This window comes from Muscardinus avellanarius (genome assembly GCF_963383645.1).
Source record: "Muscardinus avellanarius genome assembly, chromosome: 12".
Classification (NCBI taxonomy): domain Eukaryota; kingdom Metazoa; phylum Chordata; class Mammalia; order Rodentia; family Gliridae; genus Muscardinus; species Muscardinus avellanarius.
This window is the reverse complement of record NC_137798.1, coordinates 105791400-105813500: the sequence shown is the minus strand read 5'-3', so window position 1 is coordinate 105813500 and position 22101 is coordinate 105791400. Positions and strand designations below refer to the sequence as shown.

Here is a 22101-nt window from a genome sequence, read left to right as displayed (position 1 = left end):
TGTTTAAGGAATTCCCAATGCTTTGCTCTTATAGTCAAAGTGACTCGGCTTGGTAGCTACATCATTCACCATGGATGTGAGAGTATAGATAAGATGAATTTCTAGAAGGGCTGGCTCTCTGGCGCGCACATTTTTGGGCTCGATCTATGTTGCCAAATCCCCTTCCACTGTGGAGACAGTGCCAAATTCCTCCACACAGCGAGAGGGGCCGGTGGCCGCAGGATGCTGGCGCTCACTTGGGGTTGCACAATCTCATGAGCCTTGCTCTTTCTGCAGACCTCTCAGACTTGGCCAGCTTCCTCCCTGGCTCCTCCCCAGCTCCTCTTCCTCCCTCCTCCCCAGGCCTTTGTCCCTTGAGGCAGAGCCACCAAGCAACTGCTCTACTGCCGAGCTGACCCACGGCCCTCCAGTGTCACGGCCCACTAACACCGTCGTCTCTCCCCTGGGCGACCCAGCAGCTCCTCCGGGATCTCCAAGCCTCCCCTCTCCTCGTTCTCCACCCAGAAGGCAAGGGATCTTTCCAATGTGTAAATTATAGCACCATCACATCCCCCATTCAAAACCCTCCAAGGGGGTGTATTCATTTCGAGTCACCCCTCCATGCCATTTTGGCATGGGGCTGTATTTCTATTTTCTGTATTTCTTATTTCTTTCTAATAAACTTCTTTAAATCTTCAAAAAAAAAAAAAAAAAAAACCCTCCAAGGGCCGGGAGTGGTGGCGCAGTCTCATAATCCCAGTGCTTGGGAGGCTGAGACAGGAGGATCACAGGCTTGATGCCAGCCTCAGTTACTTAGTGAGGCTCTCAGCAACTTAGTGAGATCCTGTTTCCAAATAAAATATAAAATAGGTCTGGGAGTATAGTCCGGAGGTAGAAAGCCCCTGGGTTTCATTCCCAATACCACAAAAACAAAAACCCTCCAATGGCCAAGTGTGATGTTGCGCGCCTGTAATCCCAGTATTTAGGAGGCTGAGACAGGATGCTTATAGGTTTGAGTCCAGCTTCTACAATTTAGCAAGGCCCGCAACAATTCTCAAGACCCTGTTTCCATATAAAAATAAAATAGGGCCGAGTTGTAGTTTGGAGGTAAAATACCTTTGGGTTCAATCCCCAGCACCAGGGGGAAAAACAAACCAACCCAAACCTTCCACTACTACCCTTTATGCTTGGGATTAAAAAAGAGGGGGGGCTCGGGGTATAGCTTGTGGTAGAGTGCCTGTGGGATGAACACACCCCTAGCCTCTGACTCACCATCCTCTCTGACAGGGTCTCCTTCGGACCGCCTACCAGCCTGGCCCTTCACCTCTTCCTTGAAACACCCGCCCTTCCCGTTCCCACCTGCCGGCCTCTGCCCAGGCTGCACCCCCGCCCCCGCCCCGCTCAGCCCTGTGCTAGGGACCTCAAATCTGGAGACCCCAGCCACTTGTTCCCTTCCCAGCCCCCCAGTCACGACTAGAGTGTTGGGGTTAGTCTCTGCTGGATTATTCCCTCCGTCCCCCCCTTTGGACTTCAGTTGCCTGCTCCCCGAGACATCAGCAGGAAGTAAGCGACACCCAAGGGTGGGCCCTGCCACCGCCCTCCAACTCCAGCCCCACTGGGAGGGGGAGAGTTGGGGGCTCTCAGTGTTGCCCCATGCACGATGGAACTTGGCCTCCTCTCCCTGCTCCCAGGAGCCCCACTCTGGGGCTAATCCTGCCCTTCACGGGGTTTTCTTGAAGGTTCACCCCACATCCTGTACTGGAGGTTAAACCCAGGGGCCCTCTACCACGGAGCTACCACTCCAGCCCTTTCTAAATTTTATTTGGGGATAGGGTCTTAATTGCCCAGGCTGGCCTCTAACCTGTAGTCTTCCTGCCTCAGCCTCCCAAGTGGCTGGGATGGCAGGCATGGGACGCCACGTCTGGTTTTGAAAGAGTTGCTGATGAAAGAAGCCAGCGGTTGGCTGGGTGGTGAGCCAGGGGGCTTGTCCCCTCCCTCAGGGCAGAACAGCAGGCCAGGACGCCCAGAGCTCCGCCAGCCTCTGGGGTAGGTGAATGTGGAATGTCTACCTCTCGCCCCACCCCAACCCCACAGACTGCTCAGAGCTTTCCAGAAAGGGCCTCCCCTCTGCGCTCCCTTTGGCCGCTCTGGTCTCTGAGCAATGGGTTTGTAGGCACCTCTTTTCTCCTAAGGGACCTGCTGTGCCCCGAGTCCTAGGCCAGAACTAGGGTGCAGGGGAGGAGGGCCACCCAGCCCCACCATGTGCACACCAAGCGGCAGTTCCTCTGGTCTGGCTGCCTCTTCCCAGCTGGGGCTTTTGGGGTTAAGTCCCAAAATGTAAGGCCTTCTACAGGGCCCAGGACTTGGGTCCAGAGTCAGTCGCACCCCGCCCTCCTGCTGTCCCTGGCCTTCAGGAGAGGAAGGCGAGGCAGATCCCAAAGCGTGGGGAGCCCAGATTCACAGAGGAGCAGAGCGCACAGCGGGGAGAGTGCCGGCCACGCCCACACCACCTGCAGGCCCCAGGCGCATGCTCAGGAGGGGGGGCGGGGATGGCACTGGGGATGGAACCCAGGGGCATTCTACCTCTGAGCTACAACCCCAGCCCCATTTTTTATTCTTTATTTTTATTTATTTAAATTTTTTTTGTGGTCCTAGGGGCGGAACCCCGGGGCTTTTCTACCTCCGGGCTATACTCCCAGCCCTATTTTATACTTTATTTGGAAACAGGGTCTCACTAAGTTGCTGAGAGCCTCACTAAGTAGCTGAGGCTGGCTTCGAACCTGTGTGATCCTCCTGTCTCAGCCTCCCAAGCACTGGGATTATAAGCCTGCGACTACACCTGGCTTATTCTTTATTTTTGAAACAGTGTCTCACTGAGTTGTAGAGGGCCTAAGTAGCTGAGGCAGTCCATGAACCATGATCCTCCTGTCTCAGCCTCCCAAATGCTGGGATTACAAGTGTGTGTCACCACACCCAGCTTGGGCCCAGGATCTGACTCCAGGACAGGGTTTGCCCAGACCTCAGGCTGAGTACACGGCTCTGGAAACCCCAGATCCCCACCCCAATTTTGCAGTCCCCCAAATAAACCACTCTGCAGCCACTTTTGAAATCAGCTTTATATCAAGCTACAAAAACTCAGATACTGCCCTGAGTGTACACATAGAAAAGCAGTACTATCAAAAATAATATAAATAACATTAATAACATCAAATACCTGCAAATGTACAGAGACCTGTGCACCCCTCCCACGGGCCCGCTCCTGGCCATTCTGTAAGGCAGTGCCTGAGGAAAGGGAGTCGACCCAGACAGAGAGCTGAGCACCCGGGCTCGGCTCCTCAGAGGCACCACGGAGGCTGGGTGGGCCTGGGCCCGAAGAAGCCTCGCGTGCTGGGGGGGACTTTCAGCCCAGGCAGGGCCAGGGCCTCGGGGTAGCACAGATCTAGTGCGGAAATGGGATTCATATTTTCCTGGGGTAGAACAAGGTGCCTTAGAGGGTGGGGGATGGATGGATGGATGGACAGACAGACACTATGGTGGGCTGTATGTTGTCCTGAATGTGTCCACGTCCTAATGCCCAGTTTGTGACTTAGCAAACATGGCAGATGGGAATTAAAGTCGCTATTTAGCTGACCTTAAAATAGGGAGATGCCCTTGGATTCTCTAGGTGGGCTTGCTGTAGCCACAGGGGCCTCAGAAATGGAGAGGGAGGCAGAAGAGGTTGCCGTGATGTGGCATAGAAGGGTGCCCCCAGCTGACACAGGTTCTGAAGGCAGAAGGGCCACAAGGCCAAGAAATGAAGGATGCTTTTAGAAGCCACACAGGGCCAGGAAATGATCCCCAGTGCATCCCAGGGCCTGCAGCCCTGCCTACTCCATGAGCTCAGCCCGCGTCTGGCTTCCGACCCACGGCACTGTAAGGTGAGTCTGGCTTCTAAACCACCAAGTGTGCAGAGCAGCAGCACCGGGAAGGAGCACAGGCTCGCCTGCCCAGCCTGGCTGGCACAGAGGCCCACGTGCCAGGCTCAGAGGCAGCTCGGGCCGGTCCCTGCACAGGCCCAGCTGCGGTGGACATCAAGGCCTCCTGGACCCCCTTGGAGGAGGGTCTTGGGAGTGCAGAGGAGGTCCGGCCAGGGTCCCGGGCCAACTGGAAGCGCCTCTGATGCTGCCTTTCCCCAGCTCGCCGTGGGAACACGAGCCCCATTCGAGGCCCCACAGAAAAGTCCATCTTTTTCTTGGTTCTCTTCCAATTTTGTCTTCAATGCTAGATTTGCTTAGTCCAGCTCATGGTGGCATGGGCTGAGACTGCCCTGGCCCGAGAGAATGAGAAGGAGCACCTGGAGCCGCCTGGAAGGAGGGCTGGGAGGGACAGACTGGAGAAGGGCCCCCGGCAGGGGCCCAGGACGCCCGGCTCCGGCCACACCATCGCCCACTCAGCCCCCTGCTGTACACATGGTGAACCCTCACTCACACGGCACCTCTGAGGTGTTGCTCCTGCCCCACTGGATACGTAAACAAACGGGGTCTGTCCCGACAAAGCTGCCAGGTCCTATTCCAAGCCAGTGCCGGAGACGCAGCAGCAAATCGTGGGGGCCAGTGAGGAGTCGTGGGGCGCCGCCTGGTGCTCCCTGCTCCCTCACAGGCAGGTGCAAGAAAAGCTAACCAACTTTTATAAGTGAAAATAGGGACCTGGAGGGCTCCTGCGCCCCCGTGTTGATGTCCAGAATGTTCCGGATGCTCTTGGCTTCGCTGCTGGACAGGTTCCCCTTGATGGCCAGGATGGCGTTCAGGTGGCCTTTGCTGGCAAGGAGAGTACCAGGTCAGCCCAGTGGTCACCCACACCCCTGCCACCCCTTTCTGGCCCCTCAGACTCCAGGCCCTGTAATCCTCTGCCCACCAGGGGACCTTGCTGTCCCCCGCCCACTGTCCGCCGGCCCATCAGCCTTGGCATGGGCCAGTCCTCCCAAGTGCTCTGCAGTGGCCAGCTCCCTCTCATCCTTTAGGGCCTGGCTAAGATGTCACCTCCCCAAAGGCCTCCTGGCTCTAAAGTCGGCGCTTCCTGCGACTGTCGCGTGTCCTTGCCTAATCACTGCGTCGCCGCGAGCTACTCGAGCTACTCGAGGGGCAACCGAGACATCCTGTCTGTGTGTCACTGCGTCACGATGTCTAGAGTGGAGCTTGGCCCTAGCCGAATGCTAAATAACTGTTGGTAGGATGGAGAGGTGGGTGGGAAGATGGGTGGGTGGGTGGGGAGGGAGGGAGGGAGGGAGGGAGAGAGGGAGGGAGGGAGGGAGGGGCGAGTGGTATATGTGGGTGAATAGGTTAGTGGGAGAATGAATGGGTAGAGGGATGGTGGATGGATGACAGGTGGATGGAGGACAGGTGGATGGGTGAGTGGATGGGTAGTAGAAGGATGGATGGATGGAGGACAGGTGGATGCCTAGGTGGAAGGATGGATGGATGAGTGGGTAGAGGAGGGAGGGTGGATGGGCATACAGGTGGGTGGGTGGGGGGTGAATGAGTGTTTGTATGGGTGGATGGATAGGTAGAGAAGTAGATGAATGCTTATACGGAAGGAAGAGAGGTGGATGATAGGTAGATGAGTAGATGGGTGGATGGGAATCTGTGTGGCTAGGTAGATGAATGGATAGGCTGAGTGAAACAGCCATGGCCTGACCAGGCTGAGCTGGGTCAACGCCAGCTAAGGCCTATTCAGACTTTCCCTACCATGTCCCGAGGACCTGGCCTAGAAAGGAATTATGTTTTTGGCTCAGCAGGCCCTCAGGAAGCCGGAGACTAGGCTTCCATCCCCAACAGGGCCCAGGGCGTGGGTCCAAGCCCTGAGGACCCCTAGGCCGAGTGCTAGACCCTGGTCTCTCTGGTCTGTTTCCCTGCTGAGTGACAGGACCCCATAAAGCTAAGAATGGGGGTTCTGGGGCCACGCGGTCTGGCTTTAGCATCATCTCAGCACCACTGCTAACTAGCTCTGCGGCCTGGACACATTCCTTTGGCCCTCTAGGGCTCAGCTATATGATGGGGATAAATACTATCAGCCCTGCAGGAGCAAGTGCGTGAGTCCCTGTAAAGATCTGAGCGAGGTGCCTGGCACATGGTCAGGACCTGGCACAGTCAGCCGCGACTGCCCCTCTGTGGGGCACCAGCAACTGAGCTGTGCAGGTCCTGGAGGGTCAGGCTCCAGCCTGCTGAGCCTGGCAGAGCCAGAATGATGGGCCAGCTCCTGAAGGACCCTCGTTCTCACCTGAAGTCGGGGTACCAGGTGGCATATGTGGCCACCTCAAGCTTGATGGCACTGGGGTCTTGCAGGCGAATGATCTCGGCGATCGTGGGAAGGGCAGGATGTAGCCAGGTGGCAGAGGAGCCCTGCAGGCACAGGCCAGGGTAAGGGAGGCCATCCCACCCCCCAGGTACGCGGGGTCCAGAGGCTCAGGTTCGGAGCATCCCAGGGGGACATGGCGGGGCGTCTCACATTCTCAGTGCAGAAGCGCTGGATGACGCTGGCATTCTCCAGGATGTGTTTGGCCAGTTGCTGCTGCTGCTCGGCCGTCTTGAGGACCAGGCGCCGCTTGCTGAGGCGGATGATGTACTCCTTCACCAGGTGCAGGTGTACGGCCTCCATGAGCTCCTGGGCGGGTGAGCGGCCAGGGCGGTGTGAGCCCGCTGCTGCTGGGAACTCTCCACCCCCATGACCCAGCAAAGCCCGGAACCCAGGGAAGAGCAGATACCGGTGCAAAGGAGTGTGCGTGCGCCTGGGTTCCCCACGCACGTGTGGGTCTGGGTGTGCCCCCACCTGGGTTCCCTGCAGACGTGTGTGTGTGTCTGGATGTGCTGTCCCCACCTCCAGAGCCCAGAGCCTTCTCACCTCCCGGAAACAGTCCTGCAGCTCCGAGAACTCCGGCAGCCTCTCGCCCACGGTGGCCACGATTTCCTCCAGGGTCTCCACGGGCGCCGCCCAGCGGGTCTGCGTGAACCGCTTGAACAGTGGCTGCAACAGGAGAGAGGCAGGATGTCTGGTCTCGCCCTGGAGCGGAAGGGCGGCCAGGCCTAGACACCCTGGCACGACACATGAGCCCAGTGTGGAGGGCGGGGGCGGGGGCAGGACTCAAGGAGCCCAGGGAGCCCAGGCCCAGCTCGGTCCCTACTCTCAGACAGGAAGTGGAGGCAGGGTCTGTGTACCCTCGTCCAAGGCCATCCAGCTGCCGAAACTGGACAGTCTGTCTGTCCGCCCCAGGCCTTTCCCAATGCCTGTTTCTTAAGTAAATAAATTCCTGCATAAACAATGCCCCGTGCTTGGCTGGGCCCGGGAGACCTGTGCCAAGTCATCCAGGGTCAATGCTGGGGCCTTCGCCACCCACGGCTTCCCTGGCCTCCAGTCCTGGACACGAGGCAGAGAACCTCTCCTCTGTCTTTCCAGAGGCCCTCGCCCCTCCCTCTGCAGACTTTTTGGCCCCCAGAAGATGGGTTCCAAGTGCCAAAGCCATGGGGTAGGGAGGCCGAAGGAAGAGTGTGAGCAGACTTGGGGACGGTGGGCGGGGAGGGGCTAAGCCCTCTCCAGGCCCGCCCAGCCCAGGGCACTTCCAGGGACAAGCTCCAGGACCAGGGGTCCCACCGCCTGGCCGTCCTGGCCCACAGCAGCTTCCTATGATGCAGGCCGCCCACCCACACCCTATCAGCAGGCTCTGGGCTCGGTTACCTTCAGGTCCACAAAGAGGCTCTGGAGGAGGACGTCGTAGCCGTGGACCTTAAGCTCACTCAGGGGGTTCAGTAGGTGGCTCCGGGACTCCTGTGAGATCTGCCATTTCTGCTCCATGGTTGTCCTGGATGGCAGAGGGAGGGAAGCTACACCAGCCTGTCCGGCCGACAGCCAGTAGCCCCCACCTCTAGAGCCCTGAATGGCTCCCCGGCCCTGTGGGATCAAGTCCAGGTCCTCTCAGCCATGCTCCCCCCAGTGCACACCTGCAGGGCATCCCCTTCTGCCTGAGGGCAGGAGGCCTTAGAATCCCTGTGCCCCTCTGAACATTGTCTTTTGTTTTGGGCTTGTTGTTTGGGTACTGGGGAATGGTACCCAGGGGCATTCTCCCTCTACACTCCAGCCCAATTTTATTTTTTATTTTGAAATAGAGGCTCACTAAGTTGCCGAGGCTGGCTTTGAACTTGCGATCCTCCTGACTCAGCCTCCCAAGTACTGAGATCAGAGGCACGCACCACCGTGACTGCCTGGCTCTGTGCACTGTTGTAGGATAACATAAGGAGCAGATCGTTGGCACATTGACAAACGCTTCCTGCAGCTACTCCAGGCTGGCTCTAACAGTCCTCACGAGCGTTATGGAACCCAGGGACATTGTTCCTCCACGCTATACCCCCAGCCCTACTTCTTAGTCTTTTTATTTTTGAAACAGGGTCTCACTGAGTTGCGAGGGGCCTCACTAAGTAGCTGAGGCTGTCGCGGACCACGATCCTCCCTGCCTCCTGGATGCTGGGATGACCAGCGTGCCCACCGCACCTGGCTCTGCATCTTTGCTGAAGCAGCAACTCCCCCGCCCGCTAGCCCTGTGTCTCTACCGTGCCAGCTCACCGGAAGGACAGGCAGTTGTTGATGTTGGCCATGACGTTGGCCCTGTAATTTCTCAGCGGTTTGCCCCTTTCCAGAAATTCATCAAAGGCGCACTGGTAGCTGTTGAAACCGGAAGGGGCACCTTCAGGACCAGCGCAAACACCAGGACAACACAACCTCCCGGGCCTGCCGGGCGCCCTGTTCACAGCCGGCTTTTCTGCTCAGTTGGTCCCTGCGGCTCAGGGAGGGGCCGCCGGTCCCTCAGGATCGGGTCTCTTCCTGCACAAGCTAAGGCGGAGGGAGGGGGTAATACAGCCCACAGCCCTCTCAGAGCTAGAAAGGAAGGGCACCATCGGCTCTGCCGTCCTGCCCCTTCCCCTGGCTCCTCTGGAGTTGGGAGACCAGAGGGTGCTGTGGTTAGCTGAAGGAGGTGGAGGCCCAAAGTTATTTCTGGAGGTGGAGACCAGGGGTATCCTGGGAAAAGGTAGCAAGGCCCTCGGTCTCGGGTGGGCGTCCTCTTTGAAGGACGCTGGGCCGGCTTTGCTGGGGGGGAGGGACAGGAAGCTCCCTTACGGACTCCCGGTGGCCAGGGACAGGGTGAGGGCGGGGCTCGGCTCTGAGTGGGAGGGGGGCGGCGGGCAGGGGCAGAGCTGATCCCGCCAGAGGCAGGAGGGCGGGCCGTGGCTCTAGGAGGTGGCTGTGGCGACCGGCCTACCTCCTCAGGAGCACAGTCAGCTCCTCCAGCAGCATCTGCTTTATCTGCACGCCCAAGTCAGGAGTGATGTTTTCAGCCTTGGTCTGACCCTGGGAGACGATCTGTAAAGTGGCGAGGGGTGAGCAAGGGCACACGCTGGCCAGGGTGCCCCCAGATGGTAGGTGTGTGCACGCAGGAGCAGCGGGCTGGGCTTTGTGCGCCCTAAGCCTGAGGGGCAGAACTTGGTACCTGGATGATGTCAATGGCCAGCTCACTGTGGCAGCGGCCAATCAGCCTCTGGGGAGCCACGTCCTGGACCCAGCGCTGTGACTCCAACTCCAGGGCTCGGGCCATCAGATTCTTCACACTGGCCTGGAGGGGAGAGGGACTCCGATGGCCCTGGCCCGCACCCCACTCGCCCGGAAGCACCCGTGGAGCTCCCTGCTCCAGGCTTCCGCCCCCACCCCTCGCCAGCCCAGGCTCAGACAGGGGACTCACCACCTCATTGAACAGGAAATTGACCTCCAGCAGCCGAATCTGCTCCGGGGGTAGGAGGCGCCCCAGACTGACAGCCCGCAGCTCCTCCGCCAGCTTGGCGCTGTTGAGGATGTCGCTGTGGACGGAGGGTGGAGCCGTGAGGACAACACGCCCCCTCCAGCAAGAGCCCGAGGCCCCCTCCACCCACCTACCCCGGCTCCCCAGGTCGTCTGCTCAGTGGGGTTCAGGCCTGAGGCCCCAGGAGTCACTGGCTTACTCTGATTCACCCCACCCACCCCCGCTCTAAAGGAGTGGGGTCCAGCAGTCTGCCGCACCGTCTCCCTCTGGACTGTAAGGGCCTCTGCCTTCGGGCTGCCCCCCAGCGACGCCCCCAGCAGTGACAGCTTCCTTTCTTGCGCGTGTTAGTACTGGGGATGGAATCCAGGGGCGTTCTACCTCTGAGCCATACCCCAGCCCTTTGTATTTTGCATCAGGGTCTCACTAAGCTGTGGAGGCTGGCCTGGGACCTGCGATCCTCCTGCCTCAGCCTCCCTAGCCAGGGCCACCTTTCAAACCTGCCTTCCTTCTGCTTCCCCTTGTGCACAGATACTAGCCAGCTCCCTACTCCAGGGCCCACACACACTCTTGCTTCCCCTCACTGTGAGCCAGCCGGCTGCCCTCAGTGGGGGCCAGTGTGCCAGGAAGAGTGCCCCCATGGCTCCACAGAGACTTCTCCGCTGGCTCTCTCGGGGCTTCTGCAGGGCGACTTGCCCGGCCCTGGCGCTCCCCAGTGGGCCTGTGTCTGCTGGAGACTCGTCCAGTCTGCACACTGCGAGCTCCTCCGTCCACCACACTCTGGCCACCCGCTCTCAACGATGCCTCCCTGGACTCCATGTCCGGCTGGCCCTAGCCTGCCTGCTTTGCTCACTGGGAGACCTCAGGGTCACTGGGACAGGAAAGGTGAAAGGCAGAGGTGCCAGTGCCCAGGATTTCCTGTTGAGTCAGGACAAGGCAGCAGGAACTGGCTCAGGCTGGGCTGCCTCTGGAAGCCCCTGCCCTGTGCCCATTTCTCTAAGCCCTGCAGGCTCCCTGCCCCCACCCACTCTGTGCCCTTCCTCTGCCCCCACATCAGTATCAAGAGAACCACCTGGCCACCCAGGGGTCCCCAAGACCCTCCTCAGAGGCAGGGGACAGCAGAGGCGGAGGCCCTGGCATCCCGTTTCCTGGGATTTCCAAACTGCAGTTTAAGTCTGTGCCTGGAAGCCGTGTGAGTGACAGGCACACTCAGGAATCTGTGGACTCTGGGCCAATCAGAGGATGCCTGCGGCTTTGTGTCCAGCTGGGTACCAGCTGCCGTCCTGCGCCACATCCCACCTGAAGGGCCGCAGGCCTTGGCTGCCAGAGAACACCATCCTCTCTCCCACCCCCTCCTCGGCCTGCCCGTCCCCTCCCCTGCAAGGGCAGGGACACCGGCTCCCTAGCTCCTCCAGTCCCAGCTTCCTCCGGGCCCTGCTCTGGCCTCCCCTGGCCTCCTCCGCGCCATCGCCCTTTCTGCTCTGGATTCACTTGGCCCCTGCCATTCTCTGTGCCTGCTCCCCCCAACTGCAGAATGTGTCCAGGCCCAGGAAATTAAATATTCCAAAAGCAGAGCACACGACGACTCAGCCCCGCGGTGGCTGACCCTCCGGGACGCCCCGGAGTGCAAGCCCCGCCGCGCCCGCGCCCTCCCGCGCCCGCTCACTTGGGGTAGAGGTTCTGCACCCACAGCAGCAGCAGGTAGGTGTCCCGCTCGCACAGCTCGAATTGCGCCATGGTGGACAGGTGGTCCGCAAAGTGCTCGTGGTAGCTCCGGGCGTAGGTGGCCACGACGTCGAACTCGGCGGGGAACAGCGGCTTGAGCCGCTCCACCACGGCCTCGAGGTCCTCCTTCATGGTGCGGCCCATGTGCAGGAAGGCGCTCTCCGCCTCCGTGCGGCCCTCGGCGGCCGGCCAGGAGCCCAGGCGCTCGGCCGCCGCCGCCGCCACGCCGCGGCGCCACAGCTGCAGCCAGCCCCGCGGCCGCGTGGGCGCCAGCGCCGGCCCCGGGCCCTCGACGGCCGCCCGCCGGTCCTCGCGCTCCTGCTCCGCCACCACGGCCAGCGCCTGGCGCAGCCGCGCGGGCGCCGCCTCCAGCGGCCGCCGCAGCAGGCCGAGCACCTGGGCGCGCAGCAGCGCGTACAGCGCCTCCACCTTGCTCTGCCGCCGCACCAGCTCCTCGGCGCCCGCGCCCGCCGCCGCCGCCGCCGCCAGCTCCCGCTCCAGCAGCAGCAGCTCCCGCGCCGCCTCCAGCTGCCCGCGCTCCAGCGCCGCCTTGAGCTCCTCCACTGCCAGAAACCCGCGTTAAGGCCCAGGGAGGCTGGGCCCCGCGGGCCCCCGACCGACGGCCACACTGGGGGCCAGGGGAAAGGCAGATGGACACCTCCCCCACCCGTCCTGGGTGGGGGGCTCGTTCCCTCCGTGACCCAGCCTTCCGGCCTACCTGTGGGCAGTGGACCCGGACCCGGCCTGGCCTCCAGCTGGGCCTCCGGCTCTGCTGAGCTGGGCTGCCCCTTCTCCTTCTTCTTCTTCTTCCCTTTGGTGAAGATGCTGAACATGGTGGCCAGGCCTTTCTTCTTCTTCTTCTTCTTCTTTGCAGCCTCTTCCTCCTCCTGATCGGGGGCCACCCCGGCCTCCAGAGGGGGCACCGGGTCTTCAGAGGAGGCCTCAGACATGGAGGCCTCTGACTCAGCCTCTGACGTGGAGGGCAACTTCGGAGGGCTTCTGGGGAAGTCCAGGGTCCCTGGCACGGTGTGCTGGCCTGGAAGGCCTTGGAAGAAGGTCATCATCTTCAGCATGGCCCTGGCTCAGGCCTGCAGGTGGTGGGGGCGAAGCCGTCAGGGGGCTGGAGGCAGCACCTAAGGGTGTGTCTAGGCCCTGCACCCTCCCGGACCCTGGCCATCTGCGGGTCCAGATGAGCACCAGCTCCCTGGCCGCGGTACCTCAGCTGCGACAGCTCCCCTCCAGTACCCCAGGCCCCTCTCAGAACCACAGGGGGCAGGGAAGAGGCTGGGGCCCCCCGAGCCTCCCAGGCAGAGGGAACCCTCTCCGTATTCTGGCAGATCTTCCCTTGACAGTCCACCCCTGCCAGGGAGAAGGGGCAGCAGGGCGTGCGTGCCCTCTGGACCCCGCCAGACCCTGGGGAGGAGGGCAAAGCATGGGCTGTTGTCCATTTGGACAGATCAAGAACGGGCCCAGCACGGTCAGGACCTGCCCGGGTCAGAGAGCACCAGAAAGCAGCCCGAGGCAGGAACCCAGGCCCCCCAGCAGCCCCCTCATCCTTCTGCCCGGTTCTTATTTGGCTGTGAGGACGGGAAGAGGCCATGGGCAAAATCCAGCTGCTGTTGCTGTGGACACGGGGAGCAGAGCCTGACTGGCCTGGGCTGGCCTTGGAGCTGGGGCCCAGGGAAACCCCAAAGCCCCAACCGCAGAGGGTGGGATGAGGCCTCAAAGAGCCCTTCACGTCGACAGGGGCAAGGGGCTCATCCAGGCACAGGGCTGCCCCAGGTCACACAGCCACTCCAGCCTGGAACCTGGGCCTCCTGGTCCCCCCACACACCCTGCCTGCTCCCAAGTGGGGTGACATCGTCCAAAGCTTCGGGTTTCTGTGCAGTCCTCGGTGCCCATCCCATCTCTCCCTCTCTCCCCCAGAGGCATTATTATTATTACCATTATCATGCCTCTGGGGGGAGAGAGGCTGGTTTCAAATGTGCAATCCTCCGGTCTCACCCTCCCAAGTACTGAGATTACAGGCATGCACCACTGTGCTCAGCTCAGAGGCAACATGATTTAGGCTTCAGATCTCCCTGTGGTCAACAGCTTGGGCTTGGATGTCAGGTCACCTGGCTCCCGAGCCCAGCTTCTCCCCTGTCTCTGCATCCCCCCTGCCCGGGAGCCACATCAGACGGGCAGGCCCCTCCCCATTGTCAGGGCAGGCCCCCCCCAGAAAGGAGAACAGCTGAGCCTGCGGGAGGAACAGGCAGGGGCTGGGCCTCTCACGGCAGTGGCATGACCCATCGCCACAGTGCCACCCACCTGCCCCACCTTCAAGATCAAATACATGGAGCTGTATCTCACATTCATCAGGATGACTTCAAGTAACCCTGTCGAGCCCGGAACACTCCTCAGGAAGAAACTGAGGCTGAGCATGGCAGGCCGGGGGCTCAGATCGGTCCCCTTCTGCGGCCCCTTCTGCCTCCACCAGCCCAGCTATCCTGTCCCATTCCCTGGGGAGTGGAGGGGGTCGACCGGTGCCTGGGGCTCGGCCAGAGTCATCGGTTGGACAGGAAGCCTGCATTCCCCCAAACTAGCCTCAGCATCTTCCCCAGGTGCCCCGGGCAGATGCCCACACGCCGGGACCTCGGCTGTGCCGCTGGTGCCATGCGGGCTGAGGGTTCCACCCTGAGACCACGCAGGGAGTGCTCGGGGCCAAGCCACGGCCCAACAGGCAGGCGCCTCTGCCCGTTGTGTTGTCACGCACCACAAGAGCTGGTCTGGCCGGCAGGGCTGCTCGGCCCCACCCTGGGTGCCTGGGACCTGAGCCCCTCCTGGGGTTGGGGTGGGGTGACCCTGACCAGCCCCGCCTCGCTCCCACTGCCCAGTGCCTCCCAGGAACAGCACACAGCCTCTGCAGCCCACGCGCACGCACGCTAGCACTATCGGACCTCCAGGACCAGCTCCTGTGGGTCTAAACCAGCACAGCTGCCTTCTCTGCCCTGTGACACACAGCCCTCATCTTCAAGGCCTGCAGCAGCACCCTGGGCCTCGTCCCGGCCTTGACTCCTGAGGCGGAGTGCAGCAGAGAGCCCGGGCTGTGGGCTTAGCTGCGCGGCTCACTGGTCGCTGGACAGCCTCTTCTGTTTGCCATCTGTGCAATGGGGTGGCCCCACCTCCTCGCGGTGCTGCTGACAGGATGTGGCAAAGCCACAAGCCAAGGGCTGGTACCTGGCTGGGCCCGGGAGGGGCGAGTCTCCTGTGTCCCCGCGTCTGTGGGCACCCGTTCCCATCAGGAGGGAAGGAGAGGCTTCCTTCAAGCCCTTCTCCCAGCTGGGCCCACTGAGGCCACAAGGGGGTCTGCTCACAGGCACAGCCAACCCACAGCCCGAGGTTCAACAGGTCCCCCTCCATCCCAGCCGCCCCCTCCGGTGGTCCTCGGGGCTGAGCTCTGGGCTCGGGACGGAGAGGGCGACCCATCCCCCAGATGGCAACATCCAGGCAGGGAAGTTACTTAGCTGATGACGCAGCCAGGGAGCCCCGCGGGACTTGGGCCTCCCTACTGCAAATGGGACTCCCCGCACCTCTGTCCTCGGGGCTTTGTAGGGACCGGACCTCGCGCCGCGAGTCCCGCCCCGGTCCTGGCCCTCTGCCTCGGTTTCCCAGCGCGGGGCCCTCGCAGCGTCCCGCCCCCTGCCCGGCTCCTCCCGGCGCCAGCCCATTCCCTCGGGGACGCGGCCGGGGTCCCGGGGGCGATGGGGCGCACGCCCGACGGCGAAGGCCACTCACCGTGTCCGGGCCGGCCGCCGCTCTCCCGGCCCCGGCGGCGCCGCCTGAAATAGCGGCCGACTCCGCCCCGCCCGCCCCGCCCGCCGCCGCCGCGGAAAACCCGCGGGAGCCGACGGCGAACCGGCGCTCTGCGGGGCCGCGGGGGGCTCAGGCCCGGCCATTGTCCGACGACGGCCCCTGATTGGCTGCCGGGGGGGGTCCGCGTCACATAGCCCCCTCCCACCTAGCACCCCGCGGCGCTCGGTCGCCCCCCTGGACCCGGGTCCTGCGCACCGCGGAGGCCACCGAGGCACGAGGTGGGGACCTCCCGGAGGAGGCGCAGGGGGACGGGCCGCTGTGCCCCCAGCCCCGCGTTCGCTGCGTCGCCCGCCCGCCCTCTTATCGAGCCGAGGTGGCGAGCCGGGCGCGGTGGGCACGCTTGTCATCCCAGCATTCGGGAGGCTGAGACCTGGAGGATCGCGGCTTGAGGACAGCCTCAGCTACTTAGTGAGGCCCTCTGCAACTCGGTGAGACCCGGTTTCAAAATAAAAGAATAAAATAGGGCAAGGGGTGTAGCTCGAAGGTCAAATGCCCCTGGGTTCCATCCCCAGACCCGCAAAAGAAAAAGAAAAAGAAAAAGAAAAAGAAAGGCGAGGTGGCGTGCCCACGGTCACACAGGATGGCAGTCTGAGCCCACCCCCAGGCCCGCGGACGCCAGGGCTGGCTTCCCTTTCTGGGCTTTGCTCTTGGGAGCAGCTAGGACCAAGGCCCAGATCTGGCACAGCTTTGCCCCGTTCAGCATGGCCTCCTGCCAGCCACACTACTTTCTGGGCCTCAGTTTCCCCATTTCTGCTCTGTTTGTCAGCGTCTGGAGTGGGGAGGAGTGGGTGAGGTCCCTCACTCCCCTCCCGATTTCATATCCCAGGAGCTCCTGCCCTCAGGAATACCTGCTGTCATCAGGAATTCCCCTTGCAGGGGCTGCGGGGCTCCTCCCCACTACCCGGCCAGGGCTTTGAGTGGGGCTGCTGGCCGAGGGGGTATTCCTCGGCCGAGAACTTCCTCTTCCTCCTCTGGAGTGGTGGCCAAGTGCCAGGCTTGGGCTGCCATCTACCCCGTGGCTAGGGGTAACAGGAGTGGGTGTGGGAGGCTGCCAGGAGGTGGCTTTAAGGCAGAGACCATACTTCTCTGCCCCAAAGTCCCCAGAGATGACATTTTCAGATGAGCTCAGGGATCAGGCTGGGGCCATTCTGTCCACCCTTGGCACCCAGATGTGGAGGCCCAGCCTGGCCTGGCCCAAGAGGACAAAATCCAAGGGCCCTGGCCAGGCCTCCTGCCTGCTGTGGTTCATTGTGCAATGCCCGCGTGACCCCTGCTCCCAGCCTCGGTTCCACCCACCCCGTCCCAATCCCAAACAGACTGGGAAACGGAGGGGGAATTCTGCAGTTCTCCTGGGAGAGAGGGGCTGGTGGACCCCCAAGAGCCCCAAGGGCCCCAGGCAGCATGGGCTTCACAGGCAGGTGCAGGGTGACCAACCCCATCCCCAGCAGCCCACACAGGCCGGCTCAGAGCCGCAGCCAGGACTGGGAGAAGCGGATGCTCCCTCCCTGCCCTCCCGGTGCCGCCGGACACTTCCCCTCTCGGAGTTCAGCCTGAGGGTCAAAGGTCCCATGTGAAGTTCCCAACACAATGGAAGTCCTCCAAACACCAGGCCGTGTGGAGGGCCCAGGGGTGACAACTGGCCCGTGGGAAGGAGCTGTTTTAACCCTCTCTCCTCAGTGCCCAAGAGGCCAGAGGCGTCCACCCCCAGCAGGAAACACATCCCGAGCTGCCTGTGGGACCAGCGCTGTCCTGGCCCCCCTTGTCAGGAATGACTGACAAAGGCCACCCAAGCCCAGGCCAGAGTCAAGGAGGCCAGGAGCCCTGGTCCATTCCTGGCACGGAACCCTGAGCCTCTGAGACCCAGGACACACGGGGCCTTCCCCTTCCTCTGCGCAAACCCTGACCGCTAATTTTTAAACTATGTTAAAATAGCCAGGCTCGGTGGCACGCATTGTAATCTCAGTGCTTGCAAGACTGAGACCAGAGAGAGGATCAGATTCGAGGCCGGCCCCAGCAACTTAGTGAGAACCTCCACAACTCAGCAAGACCCTGCTTCAGTGTCAAAGTAGCTGGGCGTGATGGCACACACTTGTGATCTCAGTACTTGGGAGGCTGAAATGGGAGGCTCACAGGTTTGAGGACAGTCTCAAGTAGTGAGACTCTCATCAACCTAGTGAGACCCTGTTTCCAAATAAAAATAAAATAGGGCTGGGGGTGTATCTCAGAGGTAGAATGCCTCTGGGTACAATCCCTAGTGCCACAAAACAAACAACAACAACAACAAAAAGTGTCAGTAAATTTTTATGGCATTAAAAAAGACGCTTATTTGGAAGCAGGCAAATTTTACTTTATGCAAAAAAAAAAAAAAGTGAATTTTACTCTTTGCAAAAAGCAATCCTGCAAGCCAGGCATGGTAGCACACACTTGTAATCTCAGTACTTGAGAGGTTGCAGGTTCGCAGCCAGCCTTAGCAACTTAGTGAGGCCCTTTGGGCTGGGGGTGTAGCTCAGAGGGCAAATGCCCTGGGTTCCATCCCCAGTGCCACAAAAAAGGGAAATCTGCTGCCAGCAAAGTCAAGTGCAAGAATAACATGGGTGCTTTTCAATGGGAGCTTCTGTGCCATGCGCCTGTTGGGAACAGCGCCTCACAATCTTTACACTGCTGGCTGCGAGGATGCTGGGGCAGGGAATGACACACACAGTTTCCAGTAAATGCTATCTTTAAAAAATACAAGCTTGCCGGGCGTGCTGGCGCACGCTTGTAATCCCTGTGCTTGGGAGGCGGAGATAGGAGGATCGTGCAGGTTCCAAGCCAGGCTTGCTGCCTTAAGAGACCCTGTTTCCAAATAAAAATATAAAATAGGTCTGGGAGTGTAGCCCGGAGGTAGAAGGGCTTCCAGGAACCCTAGTACCAAAAAAAAAAAAAAAAAAAAAAAAAACAAGCTCACATAGGTTACACAAATGCAATTTTACAAAATGGAGCTCAAGTCAAGCTATTCTTTGACAGAAAAGATATAATTATTTCTCACAAAAGTAAAAAAGCTGGGCGTTTAGTTCGGAGGTAGAATGACCCTAGGTTCAATCCCCAGTACTAAAGAAAAGAGAGAAAGAAAGAGGAGAAAAGAAAGATGTAAAATTTACCATTTGGGTTTTGGTACTAGGGATTGAACCCAGGGGCATTTTATCTCTGAGCTATACACTTAGCATGGTGGCACATTCTTGTAATCCCAGCATTTGGGAGGCTGAGACCAGAGGATCGTGGTTCGCAGATAGCCTCAGCTACTTATGCCCTCCACAACTTAGACCCTGTTTCAAAATAAAGAATAAAAAATAGGGCAAGTCGCCGGGCGTGGTGGCGCACGCTTGTAATCACCCCGGCTTGGGAGGCCGAGACAGGAGGATCACGCAGGTTTGAAGCCAGCCGTGCTGGCTTAAGAGACCGTGTTTCCAAATATAAAAAGTATAAAAATATCTGGGAGTGTAGCCTGGAGGTAGAAGGGCTTCTAGGACCCCAGTACCACCAAAAAAATAAAAAATAGGGCAAGGAGAGTTTGAATGCCCTTGGGTTCTATCCCCAGATCTTAAAAAAAAAAAAAAAAGGCAGATATACCTAATTGATAGAGGACTTACCTAGTATAACACCTGGGTTCTATCTCCAGTACTGCCAAAAACAAAAGCTGAATATAAGGAAGAACTTGCAGGCCAGCAAATAAATCTCTTTCTAGATGCAGAAATAAATAAGAGATACTATTTATCACTCCTTTTATGACCTTGAGAAGAAAAAAAAATCCCAATTTTTTTGTTGTTGTTGTACTGTGGATGGAACTCTTCTACCTCCGGGCTACACTCCCAGACCTATTTTTTAATATACATTTTTTAATATTGGAAACAGGGTCTCGAGCCAGCAAGGCTGGCTTCGAACCTGTCTCCACCTCCCAAGCGCGGGGATTACAAGCATGCACCACCACGCCCGGCAAAAATCCCAATATTTGTTATTACTTTGTCCAGTTAATTAAATGCCCACCAGGCCCTCTGGCCAGAGAATAGCCAGAGTGGTGTACTACTGAACCGCTCTCAGTTGGTTCTGTGCTGTGAAGGTGCAGGTGGGGGGCGCTCAGAAGAGGGGCAGCGGGAGGCGGAAGGGCCCGGCTCTGGGGCGGCTCCAGGGCCAGGCGAGGTCAGGCAGGTGCGCATTGGGGGGCGGCCTCAGTCACGAGCGCAGCAGGAAAGCCGGCCGTTGGGTGGGGCGAGGCCTTCCAGAGTGTCCCCAGGCCCCACCAGCGCCGAGCCCACTTCCCTGTCCGTGATGACTTGCACTTCCCTACCCTAACCTTGGTTCTCAGAATCCCAGCTTCTCCCTTTCGCTCCTCAGGGCACTTTTTGGCGGGGCCCTTGTCCCTAGAGGTAAGCACACACAAAGATGGGGTTTCCCAGCTGGGGTCCCTGCCTGCCAGCACCCAGGCTTATGAGAGGGGCAGTGTCTTGTTCAGGGTCCTTCATGGCTGCGCAGGGCTCGGGCTGGAGTCTGCTGACCTCCCCGGGATCCTGAGATAGCCCCACGGCTGACCAGGAGCCGCCCTCAGGGACATCCTCTCCTGTAGAAGTAGAGGAACCAGGCATTCCTCAGAGGGACCCAGCGGGACCAGCTGCGCCCTGCACGGCTGAGGCTGAGCCGGGGGAAGCTGTTGGACCTCCAGCCTCCGAGGAGGAAGCGGGGCCCAGGCCTCCTTTGGTGTCAGGCAGATAGAGAACCAGGCCTGAGGGGCTTGGTGAACAGGGCCCACTCCCCTCGCTGCAGACAGGGCCACCTGAGAGCCAGGCCCTAGAGGCGGAAGGCCCCCACCTAGTGCCTCCCAAGGTGTTCAGTGCAGGAGGGATTCCCTGGAGGCAGCCCTGGGAACCCACCCTGGACGCCCCTCCCCAAGCGCCCAGCTCCCCTGCCTGTCCTAAGAGCGCTCTGGTAGCCAGTCAAGATGCTGAGGTCAGCTCTGTCCTTTTAGGCCTGGTTGTCCAGGGCCAGGTGCACAAGGGCTATTCTCCCAGCCGGCGTGATTTCCGGGAAAGCAGCCTGTGAGCTCAGTGTCTTTGGGTTCCCTCCCAATGACCCAGCCTGGTCCTGTGGCAGGAATCCCAGCTCTTCTTGGATAGTGTGTGGGCCGCCCCAAACCACCATGGGCCTGCCTCCAGGGAGGGCGGGCAGGATGCTGGGGCTCATGCATGTGGACCATCCGAGCCCCAGGGGGCTCCATCGCTTAATCTGTGGCTTTCAACACCCCATGGGCTCCTAGGACACTGCTCAGAGGGTTGGCAGAATGGCTTAAAGGAGACAGTGCTGAAAACGGCAGTAGCTGCCACATGCACGGGACGCTTGATGCAAGAGTGCTGGGCCGCCTCTCACAGCGCACCTGCGTTTTCTGGTGCATGATCCTAGGTTTACACCTGGAGACAAAGCTCAGAGAGGTAAAATTACATATTCAAGGTCTGCACAGCTAGGAAAGTACAGAGCTGGAGTTCTAGCCCAGGGCCAGACAGCCCAGGGCTGTCTTTACCCAGGCATCAAATCAATGGGGAGCAGGAAGGCTGAGTCCATAAACAGAGCTGACATACAGCAGGCACCCCCCCTCCCCTCCAGTAGCAGAACCTCTCTGGATAGTTCTCCTTCCGAAGATCCCGACATCCTGCTATGAGGCTTTCTTTATTGTTTAGTTTTATTGTGGTACTAGGGGTTGAACACAGGGGCATTCAAACGCTGAGCTACATCTCCAGCCCCTTTAAAAAAACATTTTTTTTAACTGAACTGCTAAATTGCCCTGGCTGACCTTGAACTTGTGATGCTTCTGCCTCAGCCTCTTGAGTGGCCAGGATTATAGCTATACACAACTGGCCTTGGCTATTTGGGGATTCTACTCATCTAAGAGTCTCCAGTTCATCGTCGATTTTGATAGGGATCAAGAAAGATCAACTTACTCTCCCGCCCAGCTACCTCCAGCAAAATCAAGTTCTCCAATGTTGCCAGGAATTTTGCCTTCCATATACATTGGGCGAGTGAGCGCTGCTTTGCTCTTTCTTTCTTTCTTTCTTTCTTTCTTTCTTTCTTTCTTTCTTTCTTTCTTTCTTTCTTTCTTTCTTTGTAGTACTGGGGTTCCTGGAAACCCTTCTACCTCTGGGCCACACTCCCAGACCTATTTTATATTTTATTTGGAAACATGGTCTCTTAAGCCAGCGCGGCTGGCTTCGAACCTGCACGATCCCCCTGTCTCCGCCTCCCAAGAGCAGGGATTACAAGCGTGCACCACCACGCCCGGCTGCTTTTCTTTTTAAATGTGGTACTGGGAGCCAGGCTGTTGGGAACCATTCTTAACGCATGCAGTGAGGTCACCATTCTGGACTGGCTCACTGAGGTACATAGCAAATGCGGAGTGGAAACTGTCCCAAGGAGACAATCCTCCTGGACCAGATGGGACTACTGGGTGGACTTGAAGACCTCCTGTTCGCCGAGAAAATTTCACCTGGCCTCTCCCTAATTATAGCCTGTGACTGCAGCTCCCTGAACTTAGCCTGTAATCTCCTTGCTGTTTTTTTGTTGTTTAAGCCCTCAATAAAAGAAAGGCGCTGGCTGCAGGAGGACAGAGTCACCCGCCTCTTCCCTGGCTGACCTTGATATTAAAAATGATCATTTTGGACCCAGAGTCCTTCATGCGAGGGACCTCAGCAAGCAGTAACTGGCAC

The 22101-nt window shown here is 59.5% G+C and overlaps 1 protein-coding gene across 1 annotated transcript; it reads right to left on the bottom strand.

Moving 5' to 3' along the window:
• Positions 1-4633: 4633 nt before the first annotated feature.
• Positions 4634-12591, bottom strand: TNFAIP2 (TNF alpha induced protein 2; the record flags this gene model as incomplete). Its single annotated transcript, XM_080706801.1, has 11 exons — positions 4634-4775; positions 6235-6356; positions 6463-6618; positions 6856-6978; positions 7687-7810; positions 8569-8667; positions 9263-9363; positions 9491-9613; positions 9740-9854; positions 11460-12081; positions 12237-12591. 11 exons carry the CDS (start codon positions 12589-12591, stop codon positions 4634-4636), a joined length of 2082 nt encoding a protein of 693 aa, XP_080562927.1.
• Between the last annotated feature and the right edge of the window lie 9510 nt (positions 12592-22101).